Raw genomic sequence first — 15,111 nt, forward strand, 5'->3', positions numbered from 1 at the left:
TAGACCACTTCCTGGTCACGTCGCCAATTTGACTAATTCTTATAATCGGAACGAATCTGATATAGTTTATTCAAGGCCACTAGAATAGAGTATGAAAGCATCAATTGATCTATTTCTTCGATGTTTCGACGTTTTTCAAGTGAATTTGGATAAAATACTCATTAAGATTCTACATTTCAATGTCTGTGAAACACTAGAGCTGAAAAAATATTCAGAGCATCGTTCCTTCTCTGTCTCCAAGATGGAATCTCGGGTTAAATTTTTTATATCACTAGTAGGCCAAGAAATCCATCTTTTCTGGTCGATTTGCCTTGAAACAACCATGATGAAATTAATTCAATAAATAATTAGGCCAAAAACGGTACTCTGTTCGACGACTTCAATCGGTGATCGGTTCTAACCTCACTATTGTCGATTTGTTTAAGTTTGAGTTTAGTAAACGTCAAAAATCATGAATTTTTCGATCTGATCTAGCTCTAGAGTTCAGAGTGCTGCCTTGACAGGGTTTGATTATTCGACTTTCCTTCGATTTAATTCAGTTTTTCCAATAATTGACGTGGATGTGAAAAATCTCGATTTTCAAACCTTGGCATGGTACGATTATTTTACTTTCGTTCGTTTTCTTTCGCGACCAGTGAGACTCAGTGGTTTGGAGACAGGATAATTTCCTAAAACTTCTAAATCAGCTGATTTTTCCTCCTTGCTTTTCTCACTCATTGCTCACGAAGTTAGTAATATCGATAATTTCTTCTATACTTCTATAACTTATTGTTCTTGTATACTTACATGTGGAGCTCGACACTTTTCTTCTAGCCTCGATTATTTACTTTGACCTTATATCTTTCTTTTTTGTTAATTGAGTTATTTTTTGTGTGAACACATACGGGTAATGAAAGAAAACATAACATCTGATATCCACTGATCATATATTTCATGATATATACATTTAGTCATTTGTTTGACTCAGACCATTTATGTAATAGAAAAATAACTTATATAATGTATAATAGATAATAAGTATAATACAGATAAGTATGTACAAAAAACAATAAAACGAACTTTTCGCAGAAGAAATCTCCGCCAATTAAAACTGTCAGTTCATCCAATCTCCGGGAGGAATTGTAGAAAAATCATTTTAGTTACAATATAAAATTCAACAGCGAAGATTTCTGATAATATCCACAAATGAGCACTTTCTCATAGAAAGCTAGCTAACAATAACTACTTTTTGCTATATAATAATGGCCCAAAACATGACAAATAGTTTAAAATTTCTCGAGAGATTTCGACACAAACATTTCATTTTTCAACATTTTTGGTTTGGACGTTCTATAAGGTCGAAATTATTTACAATAGCATAAAATGTACAATTTTTTCGATTATTCATTATTTCTACATGAAATCAATAAATTAAATAGGTTTTACTTGAAATAACACAGTCAAGGATATTTTACATCCATAGAAAATTGATCGATAACATGACGATATGGTTGAGTGTATCGACAATACTTTTTCCTGCGGGAAAATATCAATTTTCCATGGAATAAATTCAACTTAGTCGATAAATAAACTCATTTTATTTTGTTCAAGGAAAGAACGGAGAAAAACTGTGCATGTTTTCCAATCCAACTTTTAAATATTTTTCTTATAGTTTGATTACAGTTTGATTAGAGTTACCGATTCTTTCTTCGTTGTTTCTCACTACCGTATCTCCTGTCAGTCCTTGACATAGCTCTCAGAATGTCATACGAGGAATTAGACTAGTTTTTATACACTTATTACATTCATCACCCAGTGTCTTTCAACTGATACTCTACATCACCTCAATTTTCAGTCACTTTTACCACTTAGGAACTCATTCGACCTGTTCAGATGATGTTTTGATACCGTCACAACTATGACGTCAAACTTGAACCTCGTTTCGCGAATTTTTTTCATCTTCGCTGAAAAAACTGGAAGCGAGCGATCCTTGGAAAGCGACGTTCGGGTGGCTAGATCGCTCGACGTCGGACATCTCAGAGGGCGCCACCATCACTGGATAGAAATCTGTAACAAGAGAAATATTCTTTAGCGATTTTCGAAAAAAAAAAAAATTAATTATAGTGAGTTTCTGCTCTGGAATTCCTACAAATTCTAAATACTACGCCCACATCTACGATGTTGAAGCTCATCGAAGAAAAATGGGGAAATTCCCATGATAAAACGGACAATTCTCTGCTCCCACGACTCCGCGTTTTTTGTTAGCCTAGCTGTAATAAGGCTAATGGAAGAAACGTATACTGCCCACCCATTTAGAAGAGCAAGAAGAATAACAGGAAGTGAAAGAGGAATCAAACAAAGCCATAGCGTACCACAGGCATCGAGTGTACTTCACGTTAGCCCGGTCTATCGTTTACTTCGAGATCAATGCAAATTTAGCTGTTGATTAGAGTGAACAATCGTGTCCAATGCCCGAGACCAAATATTGATTTTATATTGGACATACTTGGAGATAACATGAAAATATCTAAAAGAAAGAGCGATTCCTCATCGTTATGCTGATTACCTAAAAGAGCCAACTTTTCAATCTGCACGAAATCAACAAAAACCATTACGCCGATCGTTGTGTATCGAAAACCGATAAAACAATAGAATTGGAAGAGAACAGAGTCGAGGAACAAACGAAATCAATGTCGAACTTTTTAGGCAATTGTGCTGATAAATTGGACGCACTAAGACCCTGGAAATCAATTCTTTCAGGGTGTTGAGCCCAATCTCGCGAATACGTCAGCCCGTTGAAGCTGTACAAAGATTGATCTCCCAGAATAAGAGCCCAGGAACAGATTTGGGAGCCGAGACGAAGTCAGTCGTTAAAGGTTAACGGCACGACATAAAAATCGTAAAGTGCACCCTACGACCAATAACACTCAATTAGTTTATTGATCCCTATCGATTGCAAGAGGTCGTGTGGAGATTAGGCTATTATTGTAATAAATTACCAGATCAACAATGTGGCGGACTTCGGGCAGCATTTTTGAATCCTTCTGTAGGAATTCGATTGAATACAGGGTTTTTTTATTTGCGCTTCAACCAAATGAAATAAATATACTGAAGTCCTTTTATTGATATTTATGCGGTTACACAGAATGTTTTTCATTATTTTTTCGTTCATTGGAAGAACATTAACATATATCCACAATTTCATCATCGAAAACGTTGATGGGGGCATTTTTGTGGCATCTTCAGTAAACACCCTGCTTATGGTTGATAGAAACAATGGAGGAATATCCTACATAGACCATCTTTGGAGCTTTTTCAACCCTCTCTAACTAGAGAGCGCTGTAGCTTTCAAAGAAAATATTCAACACCCACTCTAATTGATGAAAGTGTTTCTTCGTTAATTTTTGGGAATGCCGTGCTTCTCTCTTTCGTGAAGAAATGATTGTGGTTAACTTCTCGTACAATAAATATTTTCTTTGACAGGTTACGTTTTTATTTCCCCCTATCGCAGGCGAACTACGAAGTTGACCGATTAAACAGTGTGAAGTTTTGACACAGGGACCGATCCTTATCGGGAACATGGTGTGCGTACATATTTCATGCAATTTCGCCTGATTACAACAGTTATTTCCAGTATTCCTGGCAAAGAATCAGCGGGGAAACATAAATCAAGCGGCATAACGATAACATGCCATAATGCAGAAAACTAATGGCTTTGTAATAGTATAAAATATTGTCGTTATTATAAATCGGGGCAACTATTCGATTGCGATTAGCATGCGACGCTGAACGTCGTCGTTTGCATTCTACAAATAACCGGGACATTCCTTTGATCGATACTAATTCCTTCATTTCTACACGAATAACCTCGTGACACGATGGTTGCTCATCCGGAAGAAGAACCAAGGAAATGACAGGGTTCATTTCGAATCGATGCCATCATTTATTTGCTCTCGAAGAACGCGAATACTGTATATACAGGTTGTGAATTCGAGGGGTGATTCTTTGTCAAAAAATAGTGTGGGAATTTTTTTGAGTCCCCTTTGCTTAGATACAGCTCCCTAAAGACGGCGTCTTGCAAGCATTTTTTACTTTTCTTCTTAGAAACTAGAGAAAAGAGAAGACATTCTATGGAAGCGAAAAGGCAATCGAAGAAAGTTGTGGTCTTTCCCTATTATGTGATCATGATATATCTGCCTGCCTACTAGCTTAATTTGAATTGCTGTAGGTTGATATTTTTTCCTCAAAAAATCCCTCACATTTTCTCGCAACAATTCATGTACACACTATATTTAATTAATTTTGCCAAGGCAAAGATGCCATAGTGAGGTGATTAAGCTTCGGCCATCTTTGCAGTACCTTTCTATCAATTTTCTATCCAGCCGAGATAGTCATGAAGCAGCTGTTGTCAATGAAATACTGTAATATTTTCTTCTAGTATTAAAATTCTATAGGTATTTGAAATTAGAAGCTGAGGCAGTTACTGAAAGACACTTCTAACTGCCTGGCAATGATGTTACCACCCAACCCTGACGTCATTGCCTCGGTGAAATGAATAATTTACTACTGAATCCCAGTATGTGTAATAGTTTTACTGACCTGCACAACCGGAATAGTCCTCGATCAGTTTTTTGCTCCTGACGGTAGAAGAGCCGGTGATCATATTCTCCAGGGCCATGCCAGCCTTGACTCTGCGCCTCAGTATCAGGAAGAAGAGCACAACGGAGAACATCACAAGGGCCGCACAACCACCGAGCACAAATTCGAGACTGTACAATTTGGTTTTCGCGTTTTCCCCGTGCGCGACACTGACGAGAACGGACAAGAGAGGCGAGTTGAAATCGACGTCTTCCGGCATCTCGTCCGCCATCATGCTGAGATCTTCCTGACTTTCCGTGGACACCTTAAGGGCGCGACCCGTGTCCAGATCCATCATTTCGGACTTGAGGTTCTCCACGCCCGGTATTCTAGAGACCAGTTCCACCTGGATGTGGTAGATGGTGTCGGGCCAAAGTGACAGGGTGACGCAGGTGGAATCGGTGAACAAGTTGCCTTTGAGACCGCCCCCGTCGACTTCCCAGGTGACCAAGTAGACACCGCGGGCTGCTTTAGGCTCCCAGGCGATCTCTCCGATCACCAACACCTTCTGGTGGATCAGCGAAACTTCCCTGAGAACCCACGGAGCGTCCACGTCGTTCAACGTGCTCTTGCTTGTCGTAGCTTTGATCTCCGTGTTGATGGTCTTCTTCTTCTTCCTGTTCTCCTTCATGGTCGCCTCGTCCGGGCTGTAGATGGTGACCAAACCTTGTGGATCGACGACTAATACCCTGAGCATGGAACCGCCCTGGTCTGAGTTGATGGGTACACGCGTGGTGAGGTCCAGAGTCTGTATGATTTGTCTCCAAGGTCCGGAAAGGGCTTTGCGCATCACGACGTAAATCAGCGGCGTCTTCTGGTCGACGGAGGATGGTCTCGGCCAGCGGGCGTGAGCTCCTGAGACCTTTATGACTCCTTCTCCTTTCGTGTGGATGACTGGCTGGGTCTGCTGGACGCGTAGAGACGCTTCGGCGTGAAAACGACAGGCCTCCTGGCAACCAGGGAACTGCAACAAAAAAGAAACTGAGTATATTCTTCGAGTTGATTGAATAAAAATATTTTAACGATCAGGATTTCTCGAGAAATTGAAATGGTTCAAAAATTGACCGAGAGCATCTCATATGTATCCCTAAAACGATGATGAATAATTGGGGGGTAATTTCGAGTGGTAGTAATTCAACAATGGGGTAATTATTATTCAGCATGTAATTTACATGCGCTGAAGCGTCGCAAAAATAACCGTGTTCAGTAATTCCAGAAACTTAAACCGGTATAATTACGTTGGTACACCTGAACTCAATTAGATGCGCGCGGGTATGGACGAGGGCAGCCAGCTCCATAAAAGCACGATGGGTTTACAGAACGTCAGTTTTAATATTTGAAACGCGGAGAGCCCAAGTTATTAAATGAAAGAGGAGGCTGGAGGAAATGAAGAGAAACAGATATTGGAGGGTACCGTTCGTGAAAACTGATACGAACTGCCATGAAACTATATGAGATGTGAGATTGAAAACGCGGCACGATATATACGGAACGAACACGAAAAATGGGCGTTTTATGGAATATTGGATTTAGCCAGGAGGAAATGGGTTCTAATTTTGCGGCGAAACCAGCAATGGGCGGTTCCTTGCTGTTTGCCACGTTTCGGAAGTTGCAATTGTTGGATGTTGCCCTCGATTTTCATAAAAGGATGTGAGTGGTGTTGATGTTTTTCCAATTTTTGAGCCTCATCATTGACGGTATCTCTGAAAATTCAACTACGGTGAAATGCGAAGGTAACTGCTGAACGGGAAACTCTTGAGCGAGCTCCAACAACTCATCAGCAAAATCCATATCGCATTTGATACCACACTCAGGAGAACTTTTTCATTTTTCGATGCTTATAATGGTTCCTCTCAAATCACAAATTACGTACATTCAGGCGATATACAGGGTGAGTCTTTGACTCGTACAATTATTCTAAGAGTATATTCTTGAGGTCAAAAGAAACACTTTTTTCTCATACCATTTTTTCCGATTCTGCCCTGATAAAAAGATATAGCCATTTGAAGTTTACATAACGAGCTGTGCCACCCCTGGAAGAACAAAATTACTCTCAGAATAACTAGCTGAATCTGTGACATCTGTGGATCTTTCAAGCAGAGTTGTATTCAGCCAAACTACCCAATTTTTCAAATTTCACAGATACTTTTTAATGTTAGCGGCCAATTTAGTTTTAAGAATTGGGTTTTTTGGTATTTTTATGGTACGTATTGGTCATAATGAGAAAACTGGACGTGGGCTATATCTTGTGTTCGAAAAAGAATTTTATTTCGAAATTCATTTCATTCGATAAAACCGTTTGTCAGATACTGATACAGAAAATAACATTTTTTATGGTTTTCCAACAGCCTGTATCTTTTTAACCGAACCGATTCGGAAAAAATGGAAAAGAAAAAAAGTTTTACTTTTGGCCTGAAAAATCTACTGTTGAAATATTTGTCCGAGTCAAAGACTCGCCCTTGCTTTGTGTTTCATTGATGATTTTCTGTACTTTCTTGTCGCAGAAGCACAAAGTCGTGTAGCATTTCTGAGAGAAAATAAAAAGAGATCATCATTACAACTGTCCCACTGTCATGAGAAAGTGAAGCAAACCGAAATGCTTCTGTTGAATCCAAACATTTCATATCCTTTTCCCGACAATCCATCACTTTTCCCTCCTCAAAAAAAAATCCAATACCGCCGCCTTCAATTCCGACGTCAAGTTCGACCTATACAGCACGCTCTCAAATCATTATTCAGACGTCGGATATTTCCCGACAAACAAGCGGCGGAACGTTAGACGCCCGTGGCGTCGTTTCCCAGTATTTATAAATTTCCACTCCTCGGTCGTGCGGGGTTGGAAAACGGACGCCGAAAACCGCAAAACTTCCAAAAACTCGGAAAGTCACTTTGTTTGATTAAATGCACGCCAGGCATTAGGACGGGGGCGGTTGTAACGCCCGCCCGCCCGCGGCCGCTGCCGTCTGCGAAACACAACAAAAATTTTAGTAGTCGAAAATCGGCCTAGCCAAAGCCGGAAAATCTTCAAAGGGGTTACAAGGGATAAGGGGGGGAATTTGGGGATATTCTGTTCTGCGAATTTTGGCATTTCATCGAGGTTTTTTTACTTTGGATTAACCCGAATTATGGCTGTTTCAATCTGAAGCTACACCACCCACTTGTAACTCTTGAAATAATTGTGATAACGATGTAATTCTTTATACTTTATAAGCCTTAAACATAAATATTCAAGGGTTAGTTCGTTTTTCATCCAACCCCTATTCAAGAACTTTAAATTTCATTGAGTAAGGGAATTCGACTCGGAATTGTATCAACGGGACGGATTGAGAAAAAAAATCGAAACGTTAAAATCTGCCTCCCACAACGGCTTAACCGCGCCATTGTGCTCGGCGAGCAAGGAGAGAATTCATCGAAAATCAATCGATCAGAAGACCAGATTGGAATAACCGATTCCACTGTCCAATACGTGAAAATAAATTAAACTCATTGTGATTCAGATCGCCTTTCGTTGAGTTACCACCCGAATATAATGGACGACATTGTTGACGTGTTCAAATGGGGATACGTTCCATACGAAACCTGACGGAGTGAAGAATCGTCATATAAATGATCTCGCACTATCCTCTATATCCGGGAGGGCTTAAAACAGCTTGCATGGTTACCCCATGGTGAAAACGTTCTTTTTATAAAAATAAGTCGAGTTAATCTTTCAGCATCGAATCAGTCAGGCTGTGAAACGCTTTTTAGAAAGTATTTTATATTTCAGTTTGAGTAAAGCTATTGAGAATCTAGTACTCGTAGATTATTCATCATTCACAAATTTTTTGTTGGAAATATTAGAAATTTAGTGATAGATTCTGTATAAGCTGTATTTCAATTAATTATTTCAATATCAAACAATTTTCGGGGTTCTTCCTGACCTTGGGGTGAAAATCAGAAAGAGTAAACACCATGACAACTTCTAGTATAAATAATGCCCCCTCTTGTAGTTGCCCCCATTCAAATTGAAACATCTAGATTCCATTTGTCGAGATTCTAATTTGATACGAACACAATAAACTGGACCACGGGAAGAAGTGTCGAATCTTCCTCTCCCCTCATTGTTCGTAGGCAGCCTTGGTGAAGAGTAATAGATACCATCACTCAATGAATACTAATATGTCGTTTAAATAGAAAACAAGCACGAGATTCCATCTCCGAAACGATGTTTAGGTGCAAGAATATAATCTGTCCAATGGCTCTCTCTTGTAGTCATTAACTGGACTTACTCCAACGAATTCAGAGCCATCACTCAACGTCTGTTTGCCTACTTAAACTTAGGAATCGTTCAATTTCGAAGAAATCGATCATCCGGCTCTCGTATATTTCATCATTAGAGCACCTGCTTTCACCAGTAATCGTTCTAATCGATATTGATGAAGGAGCTGTCCGAAAAATGATTTAGTTAGCCGAAAGTTGAAGTTGAAGAGCGTTCTGTTATAACGAGACCAGAGGATGTAATATCATATTTTAGTCCAGCTCCAATATGAATGATAAAGAGACCCCAACATGGACTTTTTTGTTGTTTTCAAACGATATTTTCCGTTCAAGTGTTTCCCATCTCAAGATGACCTTCCGGAGGTGGATACCAGGCCCAGATCGAGCGTTTGCAGAAAATCGTTCAGGGATTTTTTCAGGTGGTTCCTAAAAGCGCCACGAAGAACCCATAAATATCCACTTCATTCTCCGAGTTTCGCACGTTTCACAAAGCGAAGCATTTTATATCCTCCTCATTTGTTGGCCCTGATTTAAGAGAATAAATAGCCGTGCTATTTACTCGGAGATTCTGTAACAAATACGTTTATGCATGCAAGGTATTCCGTTCAATTACCGTAGCGATATATATCGAAGTTTTCCTGGCAGTTTCATTAGTTTAGTCTACTCCATAAATTACGACCGTTAACAAAAGAAACAACGCATCCAATTTACCCTCCGACAACGCTCGAGAACCTGGTGCTTGAATGAACCAGGAAAATCGTTATTTTCAGTTTTGGATGGAAAAATTTATAAGAGCGACTTTTTTCTACGCCTGTAATGCAATGTGGGTTTTGTATACTGTTTGTGATTTGGGAGTAGGTTGATTCTACGATTCCAATTCGATTTCTGTATCTTATATTATGATACGATGAAATGGAGTGGTTCATTGTAAGTAGAAATATTACACGAACATTTCAACCACTCTTCTATTGCTTCGGTGTTTAACAGTAAGAAGGAGGGTTTAGAGAATATTGTATAGAGGGTGTAAATGAATACTTGGATATCTGAAGGTTTGTGATGGTCGAATGAGAGTTGTATGTGCTTTTTTAATGGATTTCAGATGGACGAATATGAAACGAACGTTTCATCGTATCACGAAATGTGTCAGCAGGTCTCAAAGGGATTACTCAGTTGATTTCCGATGGAAAATTGCGTTTAGCAACACCCCCCGCTAGTTCGGGTAATTTTTTTGCAGCGAAAATTCCCACCAGGCCCGTTGTACCTCTGTGAGAATAATAAATTAGTAGCATTCATCAGGTTTGAACTTGTTTGCTTTAATCACTGTAATTTCCAAGAGGGCTTGAGGATTCGTACGCTCATTAAATTTTCGCGAGGGTAGCTCTGTGCGTATTTGAATATCAAAAAGACCAATTTCAGTATTTAACGTGCTCGCACGTTATTTATGGGGAAGAATACAGGGCTCTCAGACTGAAATAACTGTTGTGCAAAGACATCAAGCATTACATTGTTAATTCACTTCATTCCACGAAGGACTACAACAAGAAAAAAGTACCACCCCATAAACATTTAGTTCTATTCTTTGTTCTTTCCATTTTCAACAAGAGAAAATTGTTGTTTTTTTTTAATTTATCCTAATTATGTAATTTCGCCTGTATTTCTTTTCATATTACCAAAATTTACGATAGGGAGTATTGAGAAATACCTTGAGGCCATATTATGCCAAAATTTTAGTAGTTTGATTCTTGACATAAAATTCTGAATATCTATTCAATTTATAAACATCATTCCAGTTGGAGGGGAGTAGAAAACAACTCCCAACAGTCATTCGTCCCATCCATTTGTGAAGTGGATAAAGGAAGTGTTATCTTCGTACACGATATAACGTCTATCTTTATGGTAAGTGCCTACGAAATAAATAATGATTATCATTTCATTACAATGTTTCGAAAAGCATTTTCTCCCGTCGATAATGAATCCAACAACCATTTTCCATTAAAATACTGCGACAAACGACAAGTTAAGCCATTCCCCAAATTGTCCTAAACACATATCTTTCATCGTTAAGACAACAGAACCGGAAGCCTCATTACCGTGACACATATTACCATCTGAACCCCACAATATACAATCACGTGACTCTAGGAACTCAAGTATCTCGAAAATGGATAATCGTACCGCTAATTGCCACACAAACAAACAATGCGATGTTCAATTCACCGAAAAATAATTCACCCGTTTATTATTAACAGAAGTAATTAAGGTTTCTCGATGACTTCCTGTTGTGTTTAGAGTGTCGTAAACGTTGGAGACATAAAAATACTTACACATATCTCTTTTTCTTCGCACATGGCGCCCCACACTTGGAAGTTCGACTGAAGCAGCTCACAGTTCTCCCAGCACTGCAACAAGAAATATAAAAAGATTAGATAAACAATTGGAGTACACTTCTCACACAACGTTAGACGTTGGATATATGATAGAGTCGTTAAAAGAAATACAGAATAAACATTGTGCGTGTCCCTCTGAATTAAGTATTTATAATGCATATAGGGGACATAACGTTGATAAAACGAGTTGAGCGAGTTGTAAAATAATGTTGGTTGTAAACAGTCTGGGACGTAAAACGTCCCTGCTGCTGCTGCTGCTGTTTGGACTCTTTATGATTGTTGAATTATTCTTTTCAGATAGGGAACGTTGGTCTCTGTCAAAAGGAATATAAAAAGTTTCGTTGAACAGATTAACACTGGAACACCAACGTTGAAGATTGCACCTTATTCATCATTCACGAGAAGCATCAAGGATTTGCGATTCGGTAATGCACTTTTGATCTTATGGGTCCATCTGACTGCCTATATAGTCTTTCTTCGGTCCATAATAGGGAAAAAATATGCTCGTATCCAGTCGACAGGGATCTACAGCTCGCTCGTGCGAGCTAGGTAGCACATTCGTCTATCTGGTCATAGATGGCGCACTCATCTGTACATTTCTGAATAGCGTCCAAGTCTTTTCTTCTTTCCGCTATATCAATTCACCGCCACGTGATCGAAACCGATACGGGTCCTTTGGCAATTAAGAGGATAGCCCCCAATTTATCCGCTGCCAAAAAGACTCGCCGAAGTAACAGCGCCAGCGGGTTCCACCGATGGGAAAGAGTGGATCGGCGGCCGTGCTGTCTCTCGGCATCTTCAGAATTATGGATTTATTGCATATATCTCAGGTGGGTGGTAAACGTCATGCCCTAAGACGCGCTCACGACCGAAGATATCGACATTAGTAATGACCGTTGCACGACGATCACGGTCACTGTAATTTGTTGAACCCGATACCGGCTCTGACTCCGCTTCGACCGGTAATGAAAAAATGAATCAGTTCATTTCGTCGAAGACGACGGCTCGAGGCGAACTTTTCGCGATGCTGTCTGGACACCCCTAACGACGTTCCCGGCCCTCGTTACAACGGCACTGCGGGCTGGGGATTTTAATGCAGCCCTGTACTGGCAGCCGATGACACCTATTGTGTTTTGTTGATAATCTTATCGCATTAGATAGTGAGAGTGAAGAGTTTGACTTTGATGCTACTGGTGACCCAGCAATTCTACTCCTTTGGCGAAGCAAATGATCTTTGATTCGATGTCAGCTTCATCATTCCCTTCGGAACTTAAAGGGAACTATGTAGAAGGAGGTGCAATAAAACTTCAGGAGCATCAGTTTCACAAATGGCACCTTAGAAGTCTGAAAAAGCATGCCTCTTAAATTGCTGCAGCTGTGATTGAAACACAGTATAGTGTATAGTATATAACAAGAAACTCTGCCGAATCAACTGGCACTACACTTGTAGATAGTTGCTTCTTGCAAGGAGTCGACAGTCTTCCTCTTAACCCAAATTCGCAGTCGTCAGATATTAGACCATCCATTACCGACGTGCCTTTTGAGGAATTCCATTCGAAGCGCTGTCGGCATAAAGAACTTGAAGCTCGATCATCCATTAGATCAGCAAAGCCTCCTCTGGCTTTTCAGGAAGGAGCACCATTTTACTCACAAACAGGTGTCCCATAAATTCAATTACCGTTATTTCCTCCGTATGCACAACTGTAACACAGAAATAACGTCTGATTACAGTCCCAGCCTCGGCATAATTCCTTTTAGTAATGTGCCAAGACGCGACGATACTTCGCTATGCGTAATTTGTGTCTGGAGCTAGTTGAAGATAATGTATTTTATGCATATGATTATTACTTATTGTAATGTCGCTTCTCGGCAGATCTTTCCGGAGATATGTTCTGTGTGTGTGTATGTAAGATTCAGCTTTACTGAATGGTTTGCAGTCTAGAACCAGGGCGAAACCCAAGGCGCTGCTATCATTAATATGAGAATCTTCCATCTCCAATAGGCTATTCATACTTCTTTGGCATTAATTTCAACTCGGATTCCGGTTATTATGCGATGGTCGCAATTTTAAACACAGAGAATGGGAATCTTGTAATGAAATGTTTTACCTATCTGTTACATCTGGAGCTGTTATTTCGTAATCTTTACTCATATCACATTATGGCTTCTAGATTTTATGCAAATGAGGTTCGGAGAACAGCGATAAAGCAATGGTTTTGCAATGGTAATTACAAGAGTTGTTACGATGTGTTTTTAGTTAGTCCTCATACCTAGGCTGATGGGTTATTTGTATTCAGGTCTGTATGCATATTTTTCGAATCACCACAGGGAAGTTTCCATTGTATCATCACCTAAGTCTGTAGTATGATAATGTTCTGATATGTTTTTCAAGTATTTATTTATGTTCACACCCTTCTAGAGTATTTGATGAGTATTTGAGGTTTTACCCCCCCAGAAGAAGGCAAAATTTCATGAGATGAGATCAGCAAAGTTTGATGCCGCTTATAGGCGTTGCTCCAATAGTCTGATCACTTTAGTTTTCGGTACAACGTATTGATAAATTTATTCTCATGCATTTGGTGGCATAGGATGACAATTTAGTTAAATGAGAATCTAGTAAGTTGCAGAAGAGCTGCATAAAACGAGGAACGATACAAAATGGCCAAGTTCCTCACCCGACTACATAAACTCGCCGGCGATGTGTCTTTTAGAATCGACACGGGTTCCATTACGAAAATTACAGATGGCCGGGCCCACCCCGATTACCCGTTCCATCTGATTATAGTGATCTTGCATTATATTACAATTTCAATAAAACTTTACCTGGAACACCGTAATCTATATCTTGTAGTAATTTGAAATTTCCTTGTTGATTTTGAGATGATTGAAGTACATGATACGCTTGATTGAAAAGGGTGCAAGAGGCCTCAACTCTCCGGTAAATTGCGGCTACGTGTAGGGATCCTACACGGTCTGAAGCAGGTTGGCGAGATTGGATACAGAGAGTTTGTGCCGATGGAAGAAGAGGCCATTTTCTTGGAAGTACACCCACGACCTTCAGTTCGAATTTTTTTAAAGGAGTTCGAGATAAAAATCAGCAAGCAATGAAACACCAACGTTTGATGACTGTTGTCAAGTGTCTCCACTCGATGACACTGCAAGTTTTTCAGTCTCTACCAATCATTTCGTTCGAAGTTCAGCAGGAGTTCAAAGGAGATTTCGCCAGAGCAAAACAACCGATTTATCGCCCGAACACCGTCTACTTCTCGACCAATAACGAAGCGAGAAAATCGTCACAAAACACCAATACTTGAACGTCATCCCGGCCGACAACGTTCAAGGAAAAGGGGGAGAAAAGAATTGAAAGCGACAGCGGTACACGCGGATCTAATTGACAGCGATACAAAAGATACGCGACTAATTGGACGGAAACCTTCGAATTAAAAAAAAAATCGCTCTATTTATTTTGCCGGTGACAAAAGCACCGCTTCGAATTCGACGAAATTGAAAACCGAAAAGTGTGTGTCCCCCCCGAGTTCAAAAGAGTCGTTTTGCGGTGTCGGTGCGTCGTCATTTTCGTTCGACGTTCTTTGATGTGCGGTCCCTTTCGCGCGGATGACAAATTGCGAACTTGTTCTATTGATCGGTCCAAGAAATTGTTTCGAGATTCTATTCGGATCACTATATGTAGATATAATTAAATAAATATATTGGAATTGTATAGATTTAAGCCACGCTTAAAAAAAACGATTATGTATTGAAGTAGGCATCGAAATATGCAGTTACATCAAATCCTTGTACCAATTATTCGATAAACTCATTTTTATGGCTCATTTATTTCAAATAAAAA

General features: G+C 39.7%; 1 protein-coding gene across 2 annotated transcripts in view; it reads right to left on the bottom strand.

Moving 5' to 3' along the window:
* Window positions 1–909: 909 nt before the first annotated feature.
* The window catches only part of LOC123309527, a 96,842-nt gene continuing 82,640 nt past the window's right edge, over window positions 910–15,111 (bottom strand). For both annotated transcript variants that reach the window (XM_044892686.1, XM_044892685.1), the window contains exons 3-5: window positions 11,199–11,273; window positions 4,579–5,581; window positions 910–2,046 (exon numbers count right to left, since the gene is read on the bottom strand). In XM_044892686.1, coding sequence (XP_044748621.1) covers window positions 1,904–2,046; window positions 4,579–5,581; window positions 11,199–11,273 — 1,221 coding nt within the window. In that variant the 3' untranslated portion in view covers window positions 910–1,903. The remainder of the gene's footprint in view (window positions 2,047–4,578; window positions 5,582–11,198; window positions 11,274–15,111) is intronic.

The sequence above is a fragment of the Coccinella septempunctata genome, chromosome 3 (assembly GCF_907165205.1).
Source record: "Coccinella septempunctata chromosome 3, icCocSept1.1, whole genome shotgun sequence".
Taxonomy (NCBI): Eukaryota; Metazoa; Arthropoda; class Insecta; order Coleoptera; family Coccinellidae; genus Coccinella; species Coccinella septempunctata.